The sequence below is a fragment of the Chiloscyllium punctatum genome, chromosome 30 (genome assembly GCF_047496795.1).
Source record: "Chiloscyllium punctatum isolate Juve2018m chromosome 30, sChiPun1.3, whole genome shotgun sequence".
Lineage (NCBI taxonomy): Eukaryota > Metazoa > Chordata > Chondrichthyes > Orectolobiformes > Hemiscylliidae > Chiloscyllium > Chiloscyllium punctatum.
The window spans coordinates 4,398,086-4,425,524 of NC_092768.1; the positions used below are offsets into that span (position 1 = coordinate 4,398,086).

At 44.2% G+C, this 27,439-nt stretch overlaps 2 protein-coding genes across 2 annotated transcripts in view; one reads left to right on the top strand and one right to left on the bottom strand.

Annotated features, from left to right (window-relative positions):
• Positions 1-6,595: 6,595 nt before the first annotated feature.
• Positions 6,596-16,793, bottom strand: LOC140454965 (E3 ubiquitin-protein ligase TRIM39-like). The gene is made up of 6 exons (XM_072549641.1): positions 16,383-16,793; positions 12,859-12,954; positions 11,827-12,060; positions 11,710-11,732; positions 11,516-11,634; positions 6,596-7,723 (listed from the first exon to the last, which is right to left on the bottom strand). The coding sequence occupies exons 1-6, from the start codon at positions 16,791-16,793 to the stop codon at positions 7,173-7,175; spliced, it is 1,434 nt and encodes a 477-aa protein (XP_072405742.1). The 3' UTR covers positions 6,596-7,172.
• Positions 16,794-22,779: 5,986 nt separating this feature from the next.
• LOC140455134 (zinc-binding protein A33-like) overlaps positions 22,780-27,439 on the top strand; it is a 45,118-nt gene continuing 40,458 nt past the window's right edge. Inside the window, exons 1-2 of the mRNA XM_072549801.1 lie at positions 22,780-22,844; positions 25,936-26,402. Of these exons, the coding sequence (XP_072405902.1) occupies positions 25,968-26,402 (435 nt within the window). The 5' untranslated portion in view covers positions 22,780-22,844; positions 25,936-25,967. The remainder of the gene's footprint in view (positions 22,845-25,935; positions 26,403-27,439) is intronic.

Here is a 27,439-nt window from a genome sequence, read left to right on the forward strand (position 1 = left end):
CATTGATGCCCTGGGGTTGAAGTGTTCTGAGGGGGAAGATGAGGCGTTCTTCCTCCAGGCGTCAGGTGGTGAGGGAGCGGCAATGGAGGAGGCCCAGGACCTGCATGTCCTCGGCAGATTGGGAGGGGGAGTTGAAATGTTGGGCCACGGGGCAGTGGGGTTGATTGGTACGGGTGTCCAGGAGATGTTCCCTAAAGTGCTCTGGTAGGAAGTATCCAGTCTCCCCAATGTAGAGGAGACCGCATCGGGAGCAACGGATACAATAAATAATATTGGTGGATGTGCAGGTGAAACATTGATGTAGGTGGAAGGCTCCTTTGGGACCTTGGATGGAAGTGAGGGAGGAGGTGTGGGCACAGGTTTTGCAATTCCTGCGGTGGCAGGGGACGGTGCCAGGACGGAAGGGTCGGTTGTTGCAGGATGTGGACCTGACCAGGTAGTCACAGAGGGAACGGTCTTTGCGGAAGGCGGAAAGGGGTGGGGAGGGAAATATATCCCTGGTGGTGGGGTCCATTTGGAGGTGGTGGAAATGTCGGCAGATGGTGCGGTTAATGCAGAGTTGGTAGGGTTGAAAGTGAGGACCAGGGGGTTTTGTCCTTGTTACAGAGAGAGGGGCATCATCCGCCGACATTTCCGCTACCTCCAAATACCTCTTTGGAACACCATTAGTGGTGTTCCTCTCTCTAGATATGATGTCAGAGCTGCTGAATCTCTTCAGCATTTTGTTTTTTTTTAATTTCCAATATTCACAGTATTTGATTCTGAATGTGCATTATACAGTGTGTAAATTCCTGTCTGAGGTGGATTTGCCCTTGGCATCCCTAACAAAGAGGAAGTGTGTGTGACAGAGTGGAAGTGGTGTACCTCTATTGCACTCTTCCTTATAGCAACCTCCAAACCTGCAACCTCTACCACCTAGAAGCAGATCTATATGAACATGGGAGAGGGATTGGCCTAGTGGTGTTGTTGCTAGACTAATAATCTGGAGACCTGACTCATGCTCTGGTGACCTGGTTTTGATTCCTTCCACAAAACAGGATGGAGTTTGAACCTAATAAAAATCTAGAATTGAAAATCTATTGATGACCAGGAAGTTATTGTTGCTTGTCAGGAGGAAAACCACCCAGCTTGTTGACTAATGTCGTTTAGGGAAGGAAACTGCCATCCTTACCTGTTTTGGCCTATATGTGACTCCTGACCAACAGGCTGACTCTCAACCCTGTGAATTATTTTTCTAAAAATAATATCAATTGCCCTCTAAGCCACACACCATCCTGACTCAAAACTATATAGTTGCTCCTTCAATTACTGCTGGTTCAAAATTCTGAACTCCTTTCCTAAAGCACTGCTGATAAATCAGCACCATATATGGACTGCAGTGGTTCGAGAGGGCAGCTCATCAGCACCTTCTCAAGGGCAACTAGGGGCAGCTATAATGCTGTCCCAGCCAGCACTGAATAAAAATCAATGGGCCGCAGTGGGTTCAAGAAGGTGGCTCACTAGCCCCTTCGCAAGTGTAGTTAGGGATGAGCAATAAATTCTAGCCTTGTCAGCAATTCATACATCCCATTAAATTATATAGAAGCAAACTATTCAACAGACTGGTAAAAACTGGGAGGAGAGTGTAAATCAGTTTAAATCAATGCATATATAACTTTTGCTACAAGGAGGCCACAAGTCCCCAGCTGGCAGGAAATACACACATTACTCTTTAGTGGACCAGTGTCTTGAAGAGGAGACCTATTCTTGACAGGTTCAGAGGTTATAACTTATATATGGTAAGTGCAGTCATACATGCTGCTCGGTCTGTGTCATGAATTGACTGCGATTCCTGGAGGAGTCAGAGAGGATTTATTTAGAGTTTTATTACCAACTTAATTTTCTTTTCTCTCTCTCTCCCTCTCTCTCTCACTCTCTCTCCTCTGGCATCTCCCCTGTCCCTGAGGAAACGTCATGGCTCCGGGCGGTTGGAAAACAGAAATGTGTGGGTACGTGGCCAGTGTTGCCCGAGCCATTCATGTGAGGCAGGCTTAAAAGATCAGCTGGTATTGTCCTGTTACTTCTGCACATGAGGAACAATAAATCACAGGGAATAAAAACAAAGGAAACGAATAGCTGTTGGCAAGGATTTCTTTGTAATTTCCCTTCACAATTAGGAAGGTCTTGGACTGATAAACATACATTCGATCAGACTCTGACTTCCTCAAGCCTCTGCATTTCATTGCAAAATTGAAACTATGTCAAAGTATAGATCTCATGGGAGTTAATATTTGTGAACAATTTTTGTTTCGTTTCATTACATAGGCAGAGGGTTATATGCCTGGGGACAAAAATGATATACTGCATTAAAAGTGTACCCTGTATGCATAAAGTTTCTGAATAATCTTTCCTCTGCAAAGGTTGCCTGCAAAGTCATGCAGGTAGACTCAATTATTATGTCAATATCAGAATTTAGTCAATTTCAACGATTCCGGCTAACTGACACTAAAATATTTTTGAGTTATGAAAACAAAATAGTCATCAAGTCCATTTTCATCAATATTTTCTGAAGTTTAGTAAAGGTGATACACAATACGTATAAGATTACAATATATACAGTGGATCAGTAACAGCGAACTTTCACATTGCTGAAAAGAAATACAAAGTTGAAGCTTTTCATCTTGTACCCATCAGGACTGGGACCAAAGCAAACAAACTTTGAAAGGAAACACCAATTTTTATAGCATGAGAATAGGGTGCTGACTGGTTAGATTGCGACTGGCATAGAGATGTGTTTGGATCTGTTAGCAATCACAGTTTGCTGATTAACCTCAGGCCAGACAGGAAGACTCAGATTGGGTGAGGAGATGCTATAGGGAATGCAGTAAGGATTGGGAGTCACCATATTGAATGATAGAATTGCATGTTTGCTATTGGAAGTCTCCTGAATGAAAATGTTGCAATGTATACACAAATTCTATTTACCTAGACAGAACAGAGTCTTTGTGTGAACATACATAGTTTCTAAGACACACAAATGAAACACACTGCCAGCCTAAGAACGTTAAATTGGTTTATCGTGTAAGTTTTATAATAGTCAGGATTATTTAGTAAATGTTGTCCAATACAGAATCACATCTAGTGATGAATATTATGTTCTGAATTTTACAAGCACAGCCTGATTTGACATACTTGAACTTTGTATTTTTTTAGCAATGTTTAAACTAGAAATATATTATAGATATCTTAAATTATAATATATATTATTTTGATTCGCATATAACATACAACACAAGACAGGCCATTCAGCCAAACCAGTTTGTCCTATATTTTATCATATTATACACTACTATTGCTGTGTGTGGAGTTTGCTGTATGCAAATTGTCTGTTGTGTAACTTCAGAGCAGCAACTATACTACAAACATTCTCCTTGCCTGTGAAGTGCTTCTTTGCAACGACCTGAGGTCATGAAAGTTACTCTAATATCTTCTTTTTATGTTGTTTCTTTTTATCAAGTCCACAAATCTGTTTTTGCAATGCTGTCCCTTGACTGGTGTATAGTTCCTTGTGTTGCTTTCCAGTGCTTTGACTGCAAAAAGGCTAGGCTCCCTCACCTGCGAGCGATCGGGAATTAGACCTCTGATTGGTCTCCAGCCACCCAATCCCTTTCACTCACTGGCAATGAAATCAAATGTAGCTCCTTTACTAGCCCCTCCAGCACAATTGAAATGAACTCAGCAATTGAACTAGACTCTTACTGGTTCCTATCTGCAATAAGTGGCATACACTCACTGGCTAAGACTTTATTGAAACTCTGCTTTGGACATAGAGTCTGATATCACAGTGACAATACGGACAGAAGATGGCTATTTAACCCCTAGAGCCCATTGTATCATTCATTCAGAATATAGCTAATCTGCATCTCAACTCCATTTTCCCAAAGAACCCTAACCCTAATCCATTCTCACCCAGGAAAAATCTGTATATTTCAATGTCGAAAGTTTAAAATTGTACACAATATCCACAGCCTTTTGAAAGAAAGCATTTCCCATTCCTATCACTTTTTGTGTGAAGAAGGCTTGTGTAATCCTACCCATGCATAATCCAGCTTTAATTTTAAATCCTAATGTAATTATTAGTTTTCCCATTAGAAAATTATAGTATTCTTTTGTCCTTGCATTATTTTAAACATCAACTAGATCACCCACGTATGATTAAAAGATTGGTTTAGACAAACTTGTCTTTACAATTTAAACCTTTAAAGTATGAACGCATGAAAATATGATTTAGGAGTAGCCCCCCTCCAGTCTGGTCCAAAATTCAATAAGATTATGGCCCTCTGGTTGTGGCTTCAGCCTCATTTTTATGCTTTTTCCCAAAATCATTTGACTCCTTTTGTTAACCAAGAATCTATCTACCTCAGCCTTAAAAATATTCAATGGCCTTGCATCTAACGTTCTCTGGGAAAGTTACACAGGTCTGCAAATCACTAAGGAGAAGAAAATTATTCTTATTCACTCGGAGATCCCTCATTTTTAAAACGTCTCCTGGTTCCATACTGTCCCATAGGGGAAAGCCTCCTTTCAGCAGTCACTCTTTCAAGTTCCCTCAGGCAGTTGCATGTTTCAATAAGATCAGCTCTTCCAGACTTAGTCTAGGATAGCAGAACTGACATATGAACAAAAAAATGGATCAATTGGGCTTGTACTTATTAGCATTTCGAAGAATGGCAGGGGGAGAGGAATCTCAAGAAACATATAAAATCCTGATGGGTCTGGACAGGCTACATGAGGGAAGAATATTCCCAATGTTTGGAAAATCCAGAACTAGGGGATCACAGTATAAGAATAAGGGGTAAGTCATTCAGAACCAAGGTGAGGAAGAATTTTGTCGCTCAGAGAGTTGTGAACCCGTGCAATTTTCTCCCACAGGAAGCTGTTGGGGCCAGTTCATTAAATATATTCAAGAGGGAGCTGGACATGGCCCTTGTGGCTAAAGAGATCAAGGGGCATAGAGAGAAAGCGGTAATGCGATACTGAGATTGCATGATCGGCCATGTTCATATTGAATGGTGGTGCAGGCTTGAAGGGCCGAATGGCTGGCTCCTGCAGCTATTTTCTACATATCTACATTTTTAAACTTCAGTAAATACAGTCCAATCTGTTTGACCTTTCCACAAAGGATAACACCCTCATCCCAGGAGTCTGCCAAGTGCACGTCCTTTGAACTGATTTCAACACAATTAGGTCTTTTCTTAAATAAAAAGATCAATATTGTGTGCAACCTTCTAGATGTGGCCTCACCAGTATCTCAGGCAACATTAGTAAAAGATTCCCATTTTAATATTCCAGTCCTCTTGAAATCACTTATAACATTGCATTTGCCTTCTGAATCTCTTGCTGTGACAACTGGTATATCATAAATCAGCTGAATATAAAGCAGAGACTTTTCGACTATAGCTTAATGGTAAATGTCATGAAACTCTGTAAAACAGTAAAAGGGGAAGTGATAGTTGTAGCAAACTGTGTGCCTCTTGGCAGGCATGTTGTCTGCAGCTCACATATACTGATGTGGTATGTGCCTGTCACTATTGGTGACTAAGTGTCTGTTATTGCTATTGCAGAATACAAGAGAATGATGTTGGAAATTATAAACACTACAAACAGGCAAATTAACAGACACAGTGAGATGTATAGACAGCTAGATGGACAAATATAGCAAGGTAGAGAGACAGAAAGAAAGGTGGGGGTGAATGGTGGGAATGTAAAACAGCCAGAATCGCTTTGGTTGTCATTTACAAGACATAGTCAAGCTGACTTTCCATTGAGGCGCATGATTTGTTGCGGACATTACCAACTGCCTGCTTTAAGCCAGCAAACAGGGTCACCATCCAATCAGGGATGACAGGTTGACCGCGGACACTAAAGGACCAATGGGAGGACCTCCAAACCTCAGACTGACAGACCCACCAGCTGAGCTCTGTGAGCAGCTGGACTGAAGGTAGAGACTGGGAGGGAGAAGGTCAGAGTGTGACCCTGGAGGAGCATCCCTTCTCCCACCACCATCCCTCCCCTCTAACAACATCTCACCCTGATCTGCACTGTTCCAGTGAGCTCCTCGCAACGCCAAATTGAGTTCTCTGTTGGTATCGGGGACAGAGTCTTAATTGGCCCCTGAAGTACATCAGCTTGCAGATGGCTGACTACCTGCAACTTGGCAACAGCCCTTCTAACCCTGACCTTTGACCCGGCCTCTTTGGAAATGCCTCCTGATCAGGATTGTGGTGCCACCACATTGTGCCACATTTGGGCGGCATGGTGGCTCAGTGGTTAGCACTACTGCCTCACAGCACCATGGATCTTGGTTCAATTCCCATCTGTCTGTGTGGAGTTTGCATATTCTCCCCGTGTCTGCATTGGCTTCCTTCGGGTGCTCTGGTTTCCTCCCACAATCCAATGATGTGTGGGTCAGGTGAACTGGCCAGGCTAAATTGCCCACAGTGTTAGGTGTGTTAGTTAGGGGTAAATATAGGGTAGGGGAATGGGTTTGGCTGGGTTACTCTTCAGAGGGGCGGTGTGGACTTGTTGGCCCGAAGGGCCTGTTTTCATGCTGTAGATAAACTAATCTAATCTGTGAGTCCAACCCACCTTCAATCTGGTCCCAACCTCAACTGAAAATTCAGCTCCAGATGTTCAGTGCTACTGAAGTCAATGAGACTGAACATTGATTGGACGGCGTGTAGAATGGGTAACTGTCAAAACAGCCAATCAGTTGCATCAAAGCACTAAAGACCTGACCGAGGTGGACGTCAACAGGTCCAGGCAGAGGCTCATGGAAATGTTGGTAATGCCCAATTCTCTGTCTTCTTCCGTGATTATGTCTGTGTTGGGGTGTCCATCAAGAGTCAGCACGCAGTGTCCACTAGTACAAGAGAGATCTTTCAAGATCAGTGGGCACCGCAGTGGCTGGGGTGCATCATCACCTCGAAAAGCAACATTTTGATAAGTTTCCATTCCAGTTCTGAATGCTTCCATTGACTATTTGATTCCGACTTTGTTATGGGGTCCCGCCTGATTAAAGTTTTATTTTGAAAGAGTAGAATGGGGTAACCGATGCAACTCTGTCTTTGTTCTATCTCTAGCGACCCCAAGTTCGTTCCTCTATACACAGACGGGAGTCAAACAGAGATTTGTTAACCAGTGAGCAGTGTGAGTGATTCCCCATTTTTACCAGTTAGGTTATTACAGGGACTGAAGATGGGAAAGAGTTTCTCGACAAATGTGTCACTGAAAGTGCACAGGTGAGACATGTTATCAGCATTGTAAAATACCAACTCTCCTCCCTCATAGTCCAAGTAAACACCCAGCTTCCAAGGCTTCACTTCAACAGAAATAGTGGTACTTTCTACAGTTGACATTCTATAATCATTCTCATTAAACAAACTCATAACCCAGTATCCTTCCGTAGTTAAAGGTAAGAAGGCTCCCTTCCTCCTGGAAGACTCTCCACAGACACCTACAACCCACTGGACCTTGTTTCTAAGATCTACCTCCCAATAGTGAATGCCTGATGTGAAACCCTGTGAGCTCAAAACATACAGGTATTCATCAAATCGTTCTGGTGTATCAGGAAGATCTTCCTCTTCACCTCGCTCTGCGTTGCTGTGCTCCACACTCCTCAGGTCCTCAGAAATTATGAGTTGATCATTTGCTGTATTTGGGTCCAGGGTGAGAGACTCTGGGACTGGAAGACAACCCAAATGGGAAGCCATTATATAAGAGAAACATGTCTGATTTGGGATATGCATATAGACGGTGAGGGGTACTCAGCAGTTTCCTCAGCCCAGGAACAAGGAGATCTCAGGGACAAGCGTGTGAGGCACTTCTCCACATTCCCTCAGCTCCATTTATTTAAAATAGCTACATTAGATTACTTACATGTGGAAACAGGCCCTTCAGCCCAACCCAACCCTCCAAAGAGCAACCCACCCAGACCCATTCCCCTATACCTAACACTATGGGCAATTTAGTATGGCCAATTCACCTGACCTACACATCTTTGTGACTATGGGAGGAAACCGGAACAAACCCACACAGACACAGGAGAATGTACAAACTCCACACAGACGGTTACCTGAGGTGGGAATTGAACCTGGGTCTCTGGCGCTGTGAGGCAGCAGTGCTAACCACTGTGCCACCGTGCTGCCCATTCCAATACAGTTAGGATCAGTGTGACCTCTGTCTTTCCAGACTCAGAGCCCAGTCTGTTATATTCAACCATTTTGAACAGTTCCAAGACTAGCAGTTTTCCAAATCACGAGACCTCTCAGGTTTAAAAGGACAAGGCTGAAAGTAATATTAGTGCACTGAAAATAGCACCAGCAATAGAAAACTACCAACTGAACATTGTTGGCATTTAGAAGGTATGGCTGAGGACACAAAACGCAGAATACTTGACTTCTGGCTGATAAAATAACCCCGAGCTTCCCTTTGCCTGCCACTGTGCTACCTGGCTAATGTCTCTGTCTCAGTCTTGCTACAGTGCTCCAGCGAAGCTCAGTGTAGAATGGAACCACAGCATGTCATTTTCCACTTGGGAACTCGACAGCCTTCTGGAGTCAGTATTGCATATGATAATTTTAGAGTCTGAGCATCTTCTCCCATGCCGTTGCCCCAACCCCCACATACCAAGACCTGTCATCACGTAACCCACCAACACATTGTTAGCCATTAGTGGTCCCCATTGAGCAGCTAGTGCTTCTCTCAGGCTGTCCTTTACCCATTCCTTTGTCTGTCCAGCTATTTTTCTTTCCCTTCCTGAGCTCCTTTGGTACATAACATTTACTCCGCTCCCTCCCTCCATCCACCCTATCTTCAGCATAAATACCAACCTTTTTCTAGCTATGATCATTCTGAAGTAGTGCCACTGGACCTGAAACAATGCTTTCTCTCCAGAGATGCTGAGTTTTTCCAAAAACTTTGTTTTTTTGTTTGAGAAGGCATGGTTGAATGGGATTGAAGAGTGAACAGTCCAATTTCCATCAAGTCGCAATTGAGAGGTTGGAAAGGTGTTAATAATTCCACTTAGCCCACACGTGGAAACCACAGGGCCAAATAATCTCTCAGATCTCTCACATCGCCCCTTGTTTCTGAAGGATATTTTAGGATGCACCAAGACCTGTCTAGTGATAGGCAAGTGTCAATGCATTTCAACTGGATCTTCTCACCTGCAGCGATTCACATTAAGGCTAAATAGCAAGGCATTTCTTCTAACCATCAGCCATGTTCAGTTGATAGATCGCTCACTTTTGAGAAAGAACGCTTTGTCCCTTCAGCATGTTGGTCTTTCAGCTGGTGTGGCAGTCTCCCAACCTGTTTGGCAGTTGTTCAGTTGGGCATAGCCTCAGTGTGGACCTCCAGCCTCGAAGTGAAACCGATTGCGGTCAGGAGTCAAGGTCGGTGTGGACAGGAGGCTAAATGCCAGTGTGAGCAGGGTTGCAAGGACTGTTGTTCTGAACTTTTTATTTCTCTATTGTCGAACTTATGACTATGATCTGTAATGCTGGGCATTTTATTTATTTATTTTTCCAATTTTTCTTTCCCCCCTCACAACTTGTCTTGAAGAATCTGTACCTCGGTACTATGTACCAAAGATGGTGCCATCAGTGTAAACTTTTTACAGTACAAATAATTCCACCTAGCCCACATGTGGAAACCACAGGGCCAAATAATCTCTCAGATCTCTCACATCGCCCCTTGTTTCTGAAGGATATATTAGGATGCACCAAGACCTGTCTAGTGATAGGCAAGTGTCAATGCATTTCAACTGGATCTTCTCACCTGCAGTGATTCACATTAAGGCTGAATAGCAAGGCATTTCTTCTAACCATCAGCCATGTTCAGTTGGTAGCTCGCTCGCTTTTGAGAAAGAACGTTTTGTCCCTTCAGTATGTTGGTCTTTCAGCCGGTGTGGCAGTCTCCCAACCTGTTTGGCAGTTGTTCAGTTGGACATAGCCTCAGTGTGGACCTCCAGCCTCGAAGTGAAGCCAATTGCGGTCAGGAGGCTAAATGCCAGTATGAGCAGGGTTGCAAGGACTGTTGTTCTGAACTTTTTATTTCTCTATTGTCTAACTTATGACTATGATCTGTAATGCTGGGCATTTTATTTATTTATTTTTCCAATTTTTTTTTTCCCCTCACAACTTGTCTTGAAGAATCTGCACCTCGGTACTATGTACCAAAGATGGTGCCATCAGTGTAAACTTTTTACTGTACATGTGACAATAAAGCTAACCCAATTCAATATGTGCACTCATGCACCATGAACACCCTCTCTCACGTATATTATGTGGAAAAGCTTGGGTGTCAAACCTGGCTCAGCATTGCCAGACTGAGTTCAGAAGTCCTGGGTGTAGGTCCCACTCTCGAGACTTGTGCATAAAGTTTAATCCAAGTCTAACAGCAGGGCAATATTGAAACAGTGCTGACCCATTACTGCTGCTGTTTTCCAATCCATTAACAGTGCTATATTTTTTGCCTTGCTCTGAACATCATAATTTGAAGAAGTGTGATTTTCGATGCTATGTCCTCATCGGTACGGTAAAGTCTAATTGAATGCACAGAGATTCATGAGCCCCATCAATTTGAGGAGACAACTTCATGGGTCTTAAACGTCGTGTAGATTTCCCAAGGTTCTAACATAGGCACCAGTGCTACCATAGAGACAAAAAACATGTCTAAACAAAAACACACCTAACAACCTAATTTTCTTCTTTCTGGCCAGGTTGACACATCAGGCAGATAGTACAGACCCAAGGGTATTCACTAGAATAAAACAAAGAACTGCAGGTGCAGGAAATCTGAAACATTGCTGTGGGTCTGGAGTTACATGTAGGCCAGCCAAGATAAGGATGGCAGATTTCCTTCTGTAAAGCGTATTAGTGAACCAGATGGGTTTTTACAACAGGCAACAGTAGTAACGTGGTTATCATTAGGCTAGAATTTTTACTTCAGTACTTTGATATTTATTCAATTCCCACCTCGGGCAAATGTCTGTGTGGAGTTTGCACTTTCTCTCCGTGTCTGTGTGGGTTTTCTCTGGGTGCTCCGGTTTCCTCCCACAGTCCAAAGATGTGCAGGTTAGATGAATTGGCCATGCTAAATTGCCCATAGTGTTAGGTGAAGGGGTAAATGTAGGGGAATGGGTCTGGGTGGGTTGTTGTTCGGAGGGTCGGAGTGGACCTGTTGGGCCGAAGGGCCTGTTTCCACACCGTAAGTAATCTAACCTAATCTAATTAGTTCACCAAATGAACACTTTTCCTGCAAACTGTGAAAAAAGTTGCTGCATGACGCAAAGTATGTGGAGCAGATTTTCAAACTTGCCACATGAGGCATCATATAGCCCCTCATTCCTGCCACTCATCACAGAAGCCACCCAATTATCACCCAATTATGCTAAATTGAATGGAAGAGTGACTATTCCACCCCCTTTCTCATCAGCAGCTGAGCAAAGTGAAGAGGCCACTCTGACTCTTACCTGGCTCAATTATTCTCCTCATTCCCTTCCACACTCTGAAAAACTGGAAGGGCTCACCGAAGATCTCCATGGTCATTTCAACATTAGTTTCCTCTGGTAGCTTGGCTCGGTTTTCGCATCTGGGGAAAAAGAGTTTGATCTGCATGAGCAGCAAAAGCAACAAAAGCAAAAGCACAAACTGAGAGGGAACATACCTGGTGAGAAAACCCTTAACATCCTAAATAAAGAGAAAATAAACAGAACAGGAATTAATATCAAGACAAGCATAACTCCACAACCAAGCACACTCTTTCTTTCACTTTAGTTACTACCTTGAGAAACTCTGCTGCCTCAGTTATTTTTAATCGTGCTTGTAACTCTGAGATGAGCTGCTCATTGATCAAGACTCCATCATTAAGTGCTCCAATGTATTCCTCCAATCTCTTTAACATATTGTCCTCTTCTTGCCTCAGTTTTGTTCTCATGATCTCTTCTTGCTCATTCAGGAAGTTGTGCATCTTTTCAAACTCTTTTTGAATTGTGTCCATCAGCTGGTCTGCTTGTGCCTGAAGCAGAGAAAACACCAGTCCCAGTGAACATTCAGAAGAAGGCAGTGCAAAGGGTTCTCACCTTGTTATGATCTGGAATTCACTGTCTCCAGGACAGAGGGAACTGCTTCAATGAGCAAAGGAATAGGACTGAGCATGTGGCTCTTTCAAAGAGCCACTATGGGCTGAATGGTTTCCACTGTACTCTGAGAGGTTAAAAACAGGGTTGCATAACACCCATATTTCAGGCTGCACTGTGCGTACAGGAAGCATATGCACACTTGCAAGAAGAAGTTAATGAATATGTAGATACTGCCAGGGTCTGTAAGAAAGGGCAATAAATGATGCCTTGCTAATTTTGCCTATAGTCTATTAATAGCTGTGTCTCAAAATCTAAGGGAAAAGAATCGGCATCATCGGTCCAGAGGCTAAGACACAGTCAGTCAGATGCTTGGGTGGTCAGAGTCTGGAGAATGGGTTCCAGACACTCTTGCCAGACCAGAGCATCCAGACAAGGGATCAGTGGCAAATTAGTGAATTAATTTTTTTTTAATTCCAGTGATCAAAGGTCTAAAATGTTACATCTGGTTCTGTCTGCACAGATCCTACCAGACTCATTAATTCCAGCATTTTTTATTTATGTTTCGAAGTTTTGGCCAATATTTAATCTTTTCAAACATTTTTATTGCCCTGGACTGCAAGTTCAAGTAGAAGTAGCATTCCAAGAACAACTACAGATGGACAAAAAAATCGCAGTCTGGCTATACTTTGAGAATGACCTTTTTAAAATGAACACTGGAATTGTTTTGTTTTTACCTTTAGTTCTTCCATTTTTGCCTCTTGCTTCTCTTTGTTTTCAATCATGTCCTTAATTTCCCAATCCAACAAATCCAAACATGCTTGGAATGCTTCCTGAAACATTTAGTGCATTTTAGTAATATGAATGAATCAGACTTCCAGTGGAACTGAGTGTGATTCATGAAATAAACAGATGTTATCAGATAAGTCAATAATGTGACGGTCACTGAAATACCTTTGAGTTGGGATCTAAAAAATTTCCTTCAGGAAGTACCTTAGATTATTTCAATAGCACATGTACATGTATATGGCTATAGACATTGGGGTACCTCATAAACACAACCAGATACAGACGAACCTCAATTATCCGAACATCAATTATCCGTAAATTGGATTATCCGAAGGAGATGTCAAGGTCCTGTTAGAAACATTACATCAAAGACATGTTTCCAACACTGATCAGTTTTTGTTCACAGTGATTAAAAGTGAACTCTTACTGAAATGCTGCCAAGGACAATCCTGGACATCAATGGGAGCCTAGGTACCATCTCCAAGGGACTGACCTCCCACCCCCTCTCTGTCTCCCCACACTTTCCCAGGAGTTCTACACAAGGGTGTACCCTAAATCCTACTTCCACAGAAAATCTCTCCAACATTGTCCTGTACAGGGCAAAGGTGGAACCTGTCAAAAGGGTGCAGTAAAAAGTTGTGCGTGTGTACTATTTGGAGACTCACCCACCAAAAGGCAGGAGCAGCAGCAGCAGTCTTGTTGTTGGTGTCCAGTCCGGAGAGGGGGCGGGGGTGCACGGGGTGGGGCGCGCACGGCAGGGAGGCAGGCGGGGGGGGCGGTGTTGAATGGGGTTGGGGGGATGCAGTGTTGGATGAGGGCACATGGGGGGGGCGGAATGGGGGCGCTGTTTGATGGAGATTTGGGCAGGCAGGGGTGCTGTTGGACGCAGTTGGGGCAGGCAATTTTCGACAGGGTTGGGGGTGGGCGGAGGTTGGATGGGAGGGACGGTGTTGGACGGGGTTGGGGTTGAGGGCTCGCAAGCGGTGTGCTGCTGCCTCGTCTCCTGAATGGGAAGTGGACTTAACAGAAAACTCTGAGCCCCAGAGGAAAGGCATTGAATCAATTAACCGAATAATCAACTATCCACCCATCTCATTCGAATAATCAAGGTTCTGCTGTACAAGGGCACTCTATACACATGGGGGTTATCTCACATAGGCTCATTGACTCATAACCAGGCAAAGAAGCACCTGATTTACATAGGCAGAGACTGCGGTACTTCGCATTCAAGATAGACAGTAGAATGTATGGCTTGACATGAGAAAGTCAAATGTATGAATATGTTTACAGAAAGAAAACAATCCATACCTAGCTGGATTCTGAAATTCTCCATTATGTTGGCTACGCACAACAGTCCATCTTCCGTAGTTACACCGGCACCACTCCCCACCTCTTCCTCTGCTATATTGATGACTGCATCGGTGCCACCTCGTGCAGCCATGAGGAGATTGAACAGTTCATCAACTTCACCAACACATTCCACCCCAACCTTAAATTCACCTGGACCACCACTGGCACCCACCTCCCCCCCCCCCCCCACCGCCCCTTCCTGGACCTCTCCATCTCCATCAATGATGACCGACTTGACACTGACATTTTTTACAAACCCACCGACTCTCACAGCTACCTGGATTACACCTCTTCCCACCCTACCTCCTGCAAAAATGCTAGCCCATATTCCCAATTCCTCCATCTCCGCCATATCTGCTCCCAGGAAGACCAGTTCCACCACAGAACAAACCAGATGGCCTCCTTTTGAGACTGCAATTTCCCTTCCCACATGGTTGAAGATGCCCTCCAATGCATCTCATCCACATTCCACACCTCTGCCCTCAAACCCCACCCCTCCAACCATAACAAGGACACAACCCCCCCTGGTCCTCACCTTCCATCTGATCAACCTTCGCATTAACCGCATCATCCGCCGGCATTTCCACCACTTGCAAATGGACCTCACCACCAGGGATATATTTCTCTCCCTACCCCTTTCCACAAAGACCGTTCCCTCCATGACTACCTGGTCAGGTCCACGCACACCAACAACCCACCCTCCCCACCTGGTACCTTCCCCTGCCACCGCTTGAATTGCAAAACCTGCGCCCACACCTCCTCCCTCACCTCCATCCAAGGCCTCAAAGGAGCCTTCCACATCTATCAAAGTTTCACCTGCACATCCACCAATGTCATTTATTGTATCCGTTGCTCCCGATGCAATTTCCTCTACATTGAGGAGACTGGAAGCCTTCTCGCAGAGTGCTTTAGGGAACATCTCTGGGACACCCGCACCAATCAACCCCACTGCCTGTGGCCCGACATTTCAACTCCGCCTCCCACTCTGCTGAGGACATGCAGGTCTTGGGCCTCCTCCACCGCCATTCACCAACAACTTAAGCCTGGAGGAAGAAGCCTCATCTTCAGCCTCGGAACATTTCAACCTCAGGGCATCAATGTGGACTTCACCCGTTTCCACATTTCCCCTCCCCCCACTTTACCTCAGTTCCAACCTTCCAGCTCAGCACCATGACCGGTCCTATCTGCTAATCTTTCTTCCCAGCTATTGGCTCCACCCTCCTCTCTGACCTATCACTTTCATCCCTTTGTTACTCTTTGTTACCGTCTCCCCATCCCCACCTCCCTCGCATTTATCTCTCCATCCTGGACACTCCCTGTCTTCAGTCCTTCAGCATCCTGCTCCTCGGATGTTGCCTGACCAGCTGTGCTTTTCCAGCAACACTCTAATGTATACTCTGATTTCCAGCATCTGAAGTCCTCATTTTTGCCGAATATTCCAACAGCTAAGCACTGGAGTATTCTATTTACATAGCTAAAGCTGGGACTACTCCACATACAAGTCTCAACACAGGCATATCTCACGTACAAGGCTAAACCCCTTGGATGGCCGATAAAAATGCTGATACCTGTACTGGGTCCTCCTTCATATATAACTTGACACTGAGTTACCCTACATGCGAGGCTAGATATTGAAATTCCTCACACCCAAACTATATAAATATATATGTTTTATATATATATATATATATGTATATACACACACACATATACACATATGTATGATGATAATCAATGAGGTCACTGCTGATCTTGACACTGACTGTTACTCCTTAACCTGTAACTTATTTGGTAAATGAGAACCTATAAACCTCAGTTTTAAATTTAATCCACTCCACTAGTTCCTTTTAATAACTTGGAAACTCTGATCCCATCCTTCTCACCTCTCCTTCTTTCTCCGCGCCTATCTCTCCCCTACACTTCATGCTTATTTTTTCCTCTTTTACCCCCAAATTTCCCTTGTTATATTTCCTCCCTCCTCCTTACCTCAGCTGTAACTCCTCTTCTGACCCATTTCCCATCTCTCACCCTTAATTCAGTGAACAAACTCACACTACCTAACATGTCTTCACTCTCACAGTCATACTACCTACTCTGTGCCACTTGAACAGTGATTGTCTACCTTGTATTTGCGGGATGCCTCTTTTAAAGTAGTCACATCATGTGTTTCATGCTCTGAACTCCAGCAGTCCACACAGATTATTTCCTCCTCTTCTTCACAGAACAGTTTCAGCTTCTTCTCATGTTCCTGACAGTAAGACCTGTTCTCTCGCTCTGTCACCTTCGCCTTCAGCTTTCTGAACTTCTCTACAACGCTGCTCAGGGTCCGAGCTGGCCTGATGTTCTTCTGACTGAAGACCTGCCGACACTCAGGGCAGGAAACATCTCCTGTCACCTTCTCCCAGCTCTGGGTGATGCAGGACCTGCAGTAATGATGCTCACAGTCCAGAGACACCGGGTCGGTGAATACCTCTAGGCAGATGGGGCAGGTCAGTTCATGGGTAAGATCCCCCAGCTCTTTTGCAGTTCCCATTTTACAGCTTGTTCTTCTTCTGCCTTTTCTGAACTTTAAATTCTGATGCTTAAACACATTCACGCCCATTCTTAAAAATCACATGATTCAAGATTGTGAACACAATAATGTTTCTCTGATGAATCATTAGCATTGAACTATTTGGCAAGCAGTCAAATTTAGACAGGAAATATATCTCAAAACATGTTTTACTTATTTTAGATTGAGATAATGATGGAAATATATTTGAAACAATAAATGGTTTAACTATTCACTTTCATCCAAATATTTCTCAAAACTTACCTCTGACCAAAGTTACGGTCATCCATCCGAATATATCTTTTTTGGCTCCATGTCAACTTTTGTTTGATATCTGTACTGTGAGAAATCTCGGACATTTCAATAAGTTAATGCTGTTGTTGTTCTTTGAGACTGTCCAGGCATGGATTCAAGTGGAAATTTGTTCAACTCTTTCTGCACGTATGACCGTTTAATCACTTCTGCCCTTCACGCAATCTCACTTTGAATATTTTTTTATTAGCTCCATCCAGATATTTTGAATCAACTTGTTCCAATCAAACTGATTTCTTACAATTCTTTTTCGTTAAGTGGCAAAATTGGAGATGCAGCGTCTGGAAGGTCATTGAATTTAAGTTTGGAGTAATCTACAAACAATGACAGACGTCAACTCTACAGAAGAGTTCCATATAGGTATCTCATTCGAGATGACCTCCTTTACAGGATGATTTAATTCAGAACTGTAAGTCTTCTGACCCTTGGCAGGTATCTTAGCAACCTTGTTAGTATCTGTTTGAAAAATTATAATGCAGTTCTAGAAACTCTTATGCCAATTAGTCCATGCTTGAAGTTCTTTTAAATTTGTTCATGGATTGGGGGTTACCAGCTGAGCCAACATTTATTGCCCATCACGAATTGCTCAGAGAGCAGTTATGAGTCAACCACATTGCTGTTGTTCTGGAGCACATGTAGGCCAGCAGAAAGACATCAGTGACCCAGATAGTTTTATGACAATCATTAGGCAAGTTTTTTTTATTCCAAGTTAAAAATCACACAACACCAGGTTAAATTCCAACAGGTCCATTTGGAAGCACTAGCTTTTGAAGCGCTGCTTTTTTATCAGGTGGTGAAGCCTGCTGAAGGAACAGCACTCCAAAAGCTAGTTCTTCCAAATAAACCCATAGGACCTGGTGTTGAGTGATTTAGTAATATGCTTAAGTGATTTATTAACTTTGCCCAACCCAGTCCAACACTAACTCCTCCAAATCATTCCAAGTATTTATTAAATCCTAATTTCACCATCTTCCATGGTGGGCTTTGAATGTATGTTCAGCGATTACTGTGTTTTTGGCTAAGATTTTAGACTGTTAGCATAGTGACATTAAAGGTAAGGTAAGGTTGCCATAGTTTTACCAGACCAAAGGACTGCTCTCTCATTAGCAAGATAACTGGAGGTGGTTTAACCTCAGGGTCACCACACCCAGGCAAAGGAAGAGAATGAACAGGAGAGTACTTCAATGATAACCTCAGTTGGTGCAGCAATTGAACACACACAAAGGTAGCTCTCTACATCATAAAATTCCATCCAGCCAACTGAGCTAACCAACTCCCAAGAACATCACCACCTTCCCAATTATAAAGTTAAAAATCACACAACACCAAGTTATAGTCCAACAGGTTTAATTGAAAGCACACTAGTTCTATCAAAATTTCAGCATGGCACCAGTGTTAGAAACAGGAATCAGTTCGGCAGGACGTCCTTAGTGACAGGAGGTGGTACCAAAGGGCAATGCCCTTCGTAGCAGCAAGTGCTGTCACCCAACATGGTACCCTCAGGGATGTATTGCTATTGGGACATGGCAGTTATTAGTACTGCAGCATCCTGGGTGCATACATGAAACCCACCAACACAAGAGACCAAATAATTTGGCGGCAAGGTGCAAAACCCTCAAGGGGTTTGGAAGAAGTTGTTACCTCCAGCACCATTCAATGAGAGGGTACTGCAGCGCCTTTAGTGATTGGGAGCGGTAATGCAGCAAGTTTCGCGGTTGGGAGCGGTACCGCAGCGCCTTTGGCGGTTGGGAGCAGTACTGCGGCGTCTTTGGCGGTTGGCAGCGATACCGCATCGCCTTCGACGGTTGGGAGTGGTACTGCAGGTACCTTTGACGGCTGGAAGCGGTACTGCAAGCACCTTTGGCGGTTGGGAACGGTAGTGCAGCGCGTTTCGCTGTTGGGAGCAGAACCGCAGCGCCTTTGGAGGTTGGGAACGGTACTGCAAGCGCCTTTGGCGGTTGGGAGCGGTACTGCAGTCGCCTTTGACGCTTGGGAGCGGTACCGCAGCGCCTTTGGAGGTTGGGAGCGGTACTGCAAGCGCCTTTGGAGGTTATGATTTGGAGATGCTGGTGTTGGATTGGGGTGTACAAAGTTAAAAATCACACAACACCAGGTTATAGTCCAACAGGTTTAATTGGAAGCACACTAGCTTTCGGAGCGACGCTCCCTCATCAGGTGATAGTGGAGGATTCGATCGTAACACAGAATTTATAGCAAAAATTTACAGTGTGATATAACTGAAATTATACATTGAAAAATTGATTATCTGTTAAGCCTTTCATCTGTTAGAATACAATGGTAGTTTCAGTTCTTTCATGTGTAAATCACAAAACCCTTTTTTTAAAAAGTTGCATTCTCGGGTTAGCTGTTAACAATGGTGATAGCTAGACAATATGTTGAAGGTATTAGCCCCCTGTGTTCTCTGTCTATGACCTGATGTTTAGATTGATTCTAATCTAAAAAGTGAGATAACAGAGTTTGACATAAATTCATGCAGTTTTTGAGCTTAGAATTCTACATGAATGTATGCAGTATTTCAGCAAAGTGCAATGTAACTCTGCAAGTACAAATTCACCACACAAAATAAATGTGTGCATGTGGGTCTTTGTCTGTCTGTGTGTGTGCCTGTCTGGGGTGGGGGTTGTGAGTGTGAGAAAGTGTGTGTGTATAGTGAGTGCAGAGTGTCTTAAGTCTGTGAGGGGGTGCATGTATGGGAGTGTGTGTGTCTATAAGGGTGTGTGTGGGTGTCTGCGCGTCTGCGTGTACCTGTGTCTGTGTGTATGTGTAGGAATATCTGTGTGTGTGTGTGTGTAGTGCAATGGTGATCACCTGTAATGTGACATGAACCCAAGGTCCCCGTTTAGGCCCTCCCTATGGGTACCGAACTTAGCTATCAGCCTCTGCTTGGCCACTTTCCTCTGCTGTCTGTCCCGAAGTCCACCTTGGAGGATGGTCACCCAAAGGTCCGAGGCTGAATGACCCCGAACCACTGGGAGGGAACCCTCCTATCTGTTGATTGTTGTGCGGTGCCCATTCATCCGTTGTCGTAGCCTTTGCTCGGTTTCCCCAATGTACCATGCCTCCGGGCATCCTTGCCTGCAACATATAAGATAGACAACGTTGGCTGAGTCACATGAGTACCTGCCATGTACAAGGTGGGAGGTGTTCCCACATGTAATGGTGGTATCTATGTCCACAATCTGACACATCTTGCAGCGTCCACCGTGACAGGGTTGTATGGAGTTGTCCTGAGAGCCGGGCACTTTGCTACGAACAATGATCTGTTTGAGGTTTGGCGGTTGTTTAAAGGCAAGTAGTGGAGGTTTGGGGAAGGTCTTGGTGAGGTACTCATCCACACTGATAATGTGTTGCAGGTCAAGAAGAACATGGCGTAATTTTTCAGCCCCTGGGAAGTACTGAACAACGAAGGATACCCTGTCAGTTGCAGCACGTGTCTGTCTCCTGAGGAGGTCATTACGGTTCCTTGCTGTGGCACGTTGGAACTGGCGGTCGATGGTTGAGCATCGTACCCCGTTCTTGTGAGGGCATCCTTGAGTACTTCCAGGTGTCCGTCACGTTCCTCCTCATCTGAGCAGATCCGATGTAAGTGTAGGGCTTGACCATAGGGAATGGCTGTTTTAATATGTTTTGGGTGGAAGCTGGAGAAGTGTAGCATTGTGAGGTTGTCTGTGGGTTTGCGGTAAAGTGTGGTGCTGAGGTGTCTGTCCTTGATGGAGACACACGTGTCCAAGAATGAGACTTCTACTGCCTTCCAAAGGTACACAAAGCCAACACACCGGGACGTCCCATCGTGTCAGGCAATGGGACCCTATGTGAGAATCTCTCTGGCTATGTGGAAGGCATCTTGAAACCTATTGTACAGGGGATCTCCAGCTTCTGTCGCGACACTACGGATTTCTTACAGAAACTCAGCACCCACGGAACAGTCGAACCGGGAACATTCCTCGTCACAATGGACATTTCTGCACTCTACACCAGCATCCCCCACAAGGATGGCATCGCGGCAACAGCCTCAGTACTCAACACCAACAACTACCAGTCTCCAAACACCATCCTACAACTCATCCGCTTTATCCTCGCTCATAACGTCTTCACCTTTGACAACCAATTTTTCATCCAGACACACGGAACAGCCATGGGACCAAATTTGCACCCCAATATGCCAACATTTTTATGCACAGGTTTGAACAAGATTTCTTCTCTATGCAGGATCTCCAACCAACATTGTACACCAGATACATTGATAACATTTTCTTCCTCTGGACCCATGGCGAGAAGTCACTGATAAAACTACACAGGGACATCAACAAGTTTCATCCCACCATCAAACTCACCATGGACTACTCTCGACTGTCTGTCTCATTCTTGGACACATGCGTCTCCATCAAGGACGGACACCTCAGCACCACACTCTACTGCAAACCCACAGACAACCTCGCGACAGGCAGCAGAGGAAAGTGGCCGAGCAGAGGCTGATAGCTAAGTTCGGTACCCAAAGGGAGGGCCTTAACCGGGACCTTGGGTTTATGTCACATTACAGGTGATCACCATTGCACTACACATACACACACACAGATATTCCTACACACACACTCTCACATACACATGGACACAGGTACACACAGACGCGCACACAGACACCCACACACACCCTTATAGACACACACACTCCCACACATGCACCCCCTCACAGACTTAAGACACTCTGCACTCACTACGCACACACACTTTCTCACACTCACAACCCCCACCCCAGACAAAGACCCACATGCACACATGTATTTTGTGTGGTGAATTTGCACTTGCAAAGTTACATTGCACTGTGCTGAAAAACTGCATACATTCATGTAGAACTCTGAGCTCAAAAACTGCATGAATTTATGTCAAATTCTGTTATCTCACTTTTTAGATTAGAATCAATCTAAACATCAGGTCATAGACAGAGAACACAGGGAGCTAACACCTTCAACCTGTTGTCTAGCTATCACCATTGTTAACACTAAGGAGAATGCAACTTTAAAAAAAAGTGTTTTGTGATTTACACATGAAAGAAGTGTCTTCTCACAGATGAAAGGCTTAACAATCAATTCTTCAATGTATAATTTCAATTACATCACACTGCAAATTTTTGCTATAAATTCTGTGTTACGATCGAGCCCTCCACAATCACCTGATAAAGGAGCGTCGCTCCGAAAGCCAGTGTGCTTCCAATTAAACCTGTTGGACTATAACCTGGTGTGAAAGTTGTGTAATTTTTAACCTTTGGACGTTGGGAGCGGTACCGCAGCGCCTTTGGTGGCTGGGAGCGGTACCGCAAGCGCCTTTGGCGGCTGGGGGAGGTACCGCAAGCGCCTTTGGCGGCTGGGAGCGGTACTGCAGCGCCTTTGGCGGCTGGGAGCGGTACTGCAGGTACCTTTGGCGGCTGGGAGCGGTACCGCAAGCGCCTTTGGCGGCTGGGAGCGGTACTGCAGGTACCTTTGGCGGCTGGGAGCGGTACCGCAAGCGCCTTTGGCGGCCGGGAGCGGTACTGCAGGTACCTTTGGCGGCTGGGAGCGGTACCGCAAGCGCCTTTGGCGGCCGGGAGCGGTACTGCAGGTACCTTTGGCGGTTGTTTGGGAGGGAAGGGGGGGGAGGGGATAAAACCGCCATCAGGGGGGAACACGACCGCGACCTGAAATGGGGGAAAGAGAGCGATTTGAGGTTTGTGAAGTATAAAACAGACGAGTTGGGTGGAAAAATGAAAGTGAAAATTCCTTTTCCCTCCCGCGGGGCTGAAGCGGAGGGAAAAAAAAAATTAAACTCGGATTTTAAAAACCTTCCCGAGAAAGTTGTCCGTGTCCCGCTGCCGAAACTCAGCAAAGTTTTTTGTTGCTGTTTGGTCGAGGCCGAGCGTCGGCACAAACCACTCTTGGTCCTCCTGTTGGAAACTTCTCTCTTTTCTTTTTATTTCACTGTAAGAGTCGGAATGAAACCGGCCGCAGTTTTTGAGGAGCTACTGTCTATTAAAATAGGGAACCCGGGGGTGGGGGAATTTAAAAAGAAAATCAGTCTTTGCCCTAAATATTGCCACTTTTTTTTTTGTTCAAACGGCGGCGTCTTCGAAATGCACTAAACTCCTGAAAATGAACTTGGGAAGGTCACTTTCCCACCCCCCCCCCTCAAAAACAAAATTCTTTTTTTTTAATGTCTCGATTAATGGGCATTCGTGCAAATATCAAGAGTTGCTTTTCAAGTTCACCCTTTTCATTCGCCCCCCCCCCAAAGTCATTTTGATGTTTCAATTAATGGGCATTAATATATATGTCAAACACTGCTTTTTAATCCTCCCCTTTTTTCCCTGAAGTTGTATTTATATTTCGATTAATGTGTATGTCAAACACTGTTTGTTAAGCCTCCCCTTATCTTTTCTCCCAAAATCGTATTCATATTTCGATTAATGGGTATTAATTTTATATCAAACTCTGCTTTTTAATCCTCCTGTTATCTTTTCCCACCCAAAGTCGTATTTATATTACGATTACTATAATGGGCATTAATATATACATCAAGCACTGCTTTTTAGCTTCCCCTTATCTTTTCTCCCAAAGTCGTATTTATATTTTGGTTAATGGGCATTAATGTATGTATTAAACACTGATTTTTAAGCCTACCCTTATCTTTTCTCCCAAAATCATATTCATATTTCAATTAATAGGTATTAATGTTAATATCAAACACTGCTTTTTAATCCTCCCCTTATCTTTTCTCCCAAAGTCATATTTACATTTCAATTAATGGGCATTAATGTATACATCAAACACTGCTTTTTAAGCCTCCCCTAATCTCTTACCCCCAAAGTTGTATTTATATTTCGATTAATGGGCATTAATGTATACATCAAACTGCTTTTTAAGCCTTCCATTATCTTTTCCCCCAAATTATATTTCAATTAATGGGCATTAATGTCTATGTCAAAGCTGCTTTTCAACTTTACCCTTATATTTGCTTCCCCCCCCACCCCAAAAAATTAACATATCAGTTAATGGGTATTTACGTATGAATGAAAACTGCGATTTCAGCTTACCTTTATCTTTTCCCCTGCAGTCACATTTATATATCGATTAATGAGCATTTATGTCTATATCAATGCTACTCTTGCAGCCTGCCCTTTTCTCATCCCCTGCTGTCCACTTTCTAAATCAAAATTGATCCATCTCCAAGTTTCTTTCCTGTCATCGAAGTGGAAACTTCTGGAAAATCGCAGCAGCTGAGGGTGGCACAAGGCAGGTGATGGTCAACCTTTCCCTCAAACTACCCCAAATCTATCCGTGTATTAAGCTGTGAAATTGTTGTCTGTATCTGGAATGAATGTCATTTTAGCTGGGTTCAGTATCCTCAGGAGGAATTTCTGGAGGTTGGGAGGGAGATATTTGCTCTTGGTGTATTGTCCTTTTGGAAGGGAAAGATCAAGTTGAGATTTAGTCAAAGTTCATCTCTTTCCATCCCTCCCCCGCCTCTTTAAATTAGGTAAGAGCATGAGTTTACTTTCATTCATTTCTTCATGGTATGTGAGAACAGCATTTGTTCCCCATTCTTTGAACTGGCTTTGCTATAGCGTCATTTCAGGGAGTAAAAGGTATCACTTGGAGTCAGCCACATTGCTGTGGACCCGGTGTCACATTTAGGTCAAACCAGATAAGGAATTGGGAATCAACGAAGTTTTTTCCCATCAGTAAGTGAGGATAGTGTCTGTGGTCACCATGACCTTTTTTTTAACTCATTCATGGGATGAGGACATCGCTGGATAACTGGTGTGTATTGACAATCCCAGCAGGCAGTTAAGAGTCAGTTACGTTGCTGAGGGTCTGGAGTCACATGTAGGCCAGACCAGGTAAGGGCAGCAGTTTCCTTCTCTAATGTCCTTTAGACTGAGGTTAGCTTTCAATTCCAGACTAGTAATGGAGTCTTGGAGTTATTCAGCCAGCAACATTACCACTGCACTACCAATTGAATGTCAGTGACAAAGTGCTCACAACTCAAAATCGTAAAGGGAGTAGATGTACTGAGAGTGTTTTAGGAATGAGTTTACATCGAGAGTAGTTGGAGAATTAAATGTTCTGTCTAATTGGAAAGAGGGTAAAGGAGTGATTGTTGTTTTTTAAGACGTTGTAGAAATATATGATGCAGGAAAGACACAAGACTAATTGATGAGAAAGGGGCAGCAAAATTATATTTTTATTGTTTGAGCAAAGGCATTATGGGCCAAGTGGCCTCTCATGCAGTCAGCTCTATCGGCTTGTAGAGTGGCTTTCATATTATTTGGATGTCCCTTGGTGCTTTACAATCAATAAAGGACAAATTAAGGAATAGTCAATTATATTTTGCAGGAAACACCGCAGGTTATTTGCGCACAAGGTCCCATAAAATGTGGAAGTTGGTATTTTATTGATTACAAGACAAATATTGATCAGAGTACAGGGGACAACTCCTCAGCTTTCAAAATGTTGCAAGGTCTTTTTTTTGCCTACCTCAGAGGATACACAGGAATCACAGTTTAATATCTCACCTGTAAACCTGTACCTCTGACAGAGCAGCACTCCCTGAGGTTGTGACCAGTAACAGCCAAGACTGTGGGCTGAAGCCTTTCGAGTTTATGTTGAACCTAAGGCCTTCCAATTTAGACGTGAGTGCTTCCCATTAAATCATGGCTGACTATATGATTAAAAATTGAAACTTTTCAGAAATGAAGCTGAGAGGGAATGTAAGTTATAATGTTTACGCATTAATTTTGACTTTTTTAATCTGTATTAAGGTGGATAGTTGAGAGAGCTTGGAATTGGATGGATGTTGCAAATTGTTTTGAGAATGGCTACGAATCATCATGTGAACCGCCTCTTCAGTGAAGTGACCTGCTCCATCTGCCTGGATTTCTTCCAGGAGCCAGTGGCACTGGAATGTGAACACAATTTCTGCCGTCTCTGTATCTCCAGGACCTGGGAGCAGGGTGGTGCTTTCTACTCCTGCCCTGAGTGCAGGGAGGAGTTCCACGAGAAGAAGCTGAAGCCGAACCGCATGCTGGCCAATATTGTGGAGGGGGTGAGGGAGCTCAATCTCCAACCTCGCCAGGGTCACCCAACCTTCTACTGCCAGCAGCACGATGAGCGCCGCAAGCTGTTCTGCCAGGACTGTCAAGCAGCCATCTGCGTGGTGTGCTCCTGTGCAAAGGAACACCAGGGTCACAGCTTCATCCCTGTCGAGGAGGCTGCTGTCCTGTACAAGGTAAGAAGGTTGTGGATGTACAATTAGAGAGGAAGAGGGCTGAAAGATGTATGGGGTAAATATCGGAATTTTCTATTTATTTACTCACGGGCGTCGCTGGCTGGATCAGCACTTATTGCCCAACCCGAGTTGCCCTTGTGAATGTGGTGAGTTGCAGTCCACACGCTCAAGGTAGACCCACTATGCCCTTCAGGAGGGGATTCCAGGCAACCATGAAGGGACAGTAATGTATGTCCAAGTCAGGATGGGGAGTGGCTTTGAGGGGAACTCGGGTGGTGGTGTTCTCGTGTATCTGCTCCCCTTGTTCTTCTGGGCGGAAGAGTTTGAGGGTTTGGAAGACATATGCTGTAAAGAGGGCACGAAATGGTAGACAACCCCAGTGGTAGAGGAGGTTTCTGCGGTGGTTTGGCTCCAGTGGCCTTGGGTGGGGCTGAGGCTGCGGTAGTTCGTGGAAGGGGTCCTGATGCTCATGGTAAAAAGGCTGAAAATAAGGAGTGTGTGCTAGGAATGAAGCTTGGTGATTGGTAAAGGAAGTGAAAATCAATACTCGAGGAAATTTACCTCTCTCCCGACCATCACTGAGTCTGAAATAATCAATTTCTTCCTGAGATCAGCCTTAAAGGACAAAGTTCTCAAGATCTGCAACCTCATGCTGGTCAACATACAAGAATTAAAGCTTTTGTTGCAATTGGTGACTATACTGGACATATTTGTTTGGGTGTCAAATGCTTGAATTGGTTATCAGTTGGCAAAGCTGTCAATCATTCCTGTAAAGAGGGCTTAAACTGGGGTATCGAAATTGGAAAACTCCTCGCTGTACCATACAATGTTACACCTCTGTTTAAGAAGGGAGAGAGGCAGAAGACTGGAATCTATAGGCAGGTTAGCCTGACCGTGGTCATTGGTAAGATTTTAGAATCCATTATTAAAAGATTAGATTGCAGAGCACTTGGCAGTGTATGGTAAAAATAGAGCTGAGTCGACAAAACTCCGTCAAGGGGAGGTTAGCGCTGACAAATGTGTTAAAATTCTTGGCG

What these genes read in the sequence shown, in the direction of transcription:
- LOC140454965 (XM_072549641.1), bottom strand. Translation starts at nt 16,793, where the DNA reads ATGGGAACTGCAAAAGAGCTGGGGGATCTTACCCATGAACTGACCTGC. An exon ending in CAAAAATGGAAGAACTAAAG is followed by an intron (nt 12,061 to 12,858) that starts GTAAAAACAAAA and finishes TCTCTGCTTCAG; the next exon opens with GCACAAGCAGACCAGCTGAT. An exon ending in GAGGAGAATAATTGAGCCAG is followed by an intron (nt 7,724 to 11,515) that starts GTAAGAGTCAGA and finishes GTTGTCTTCCAG; the next exon opens with TCCCAGAGTCTCTCACCCTG.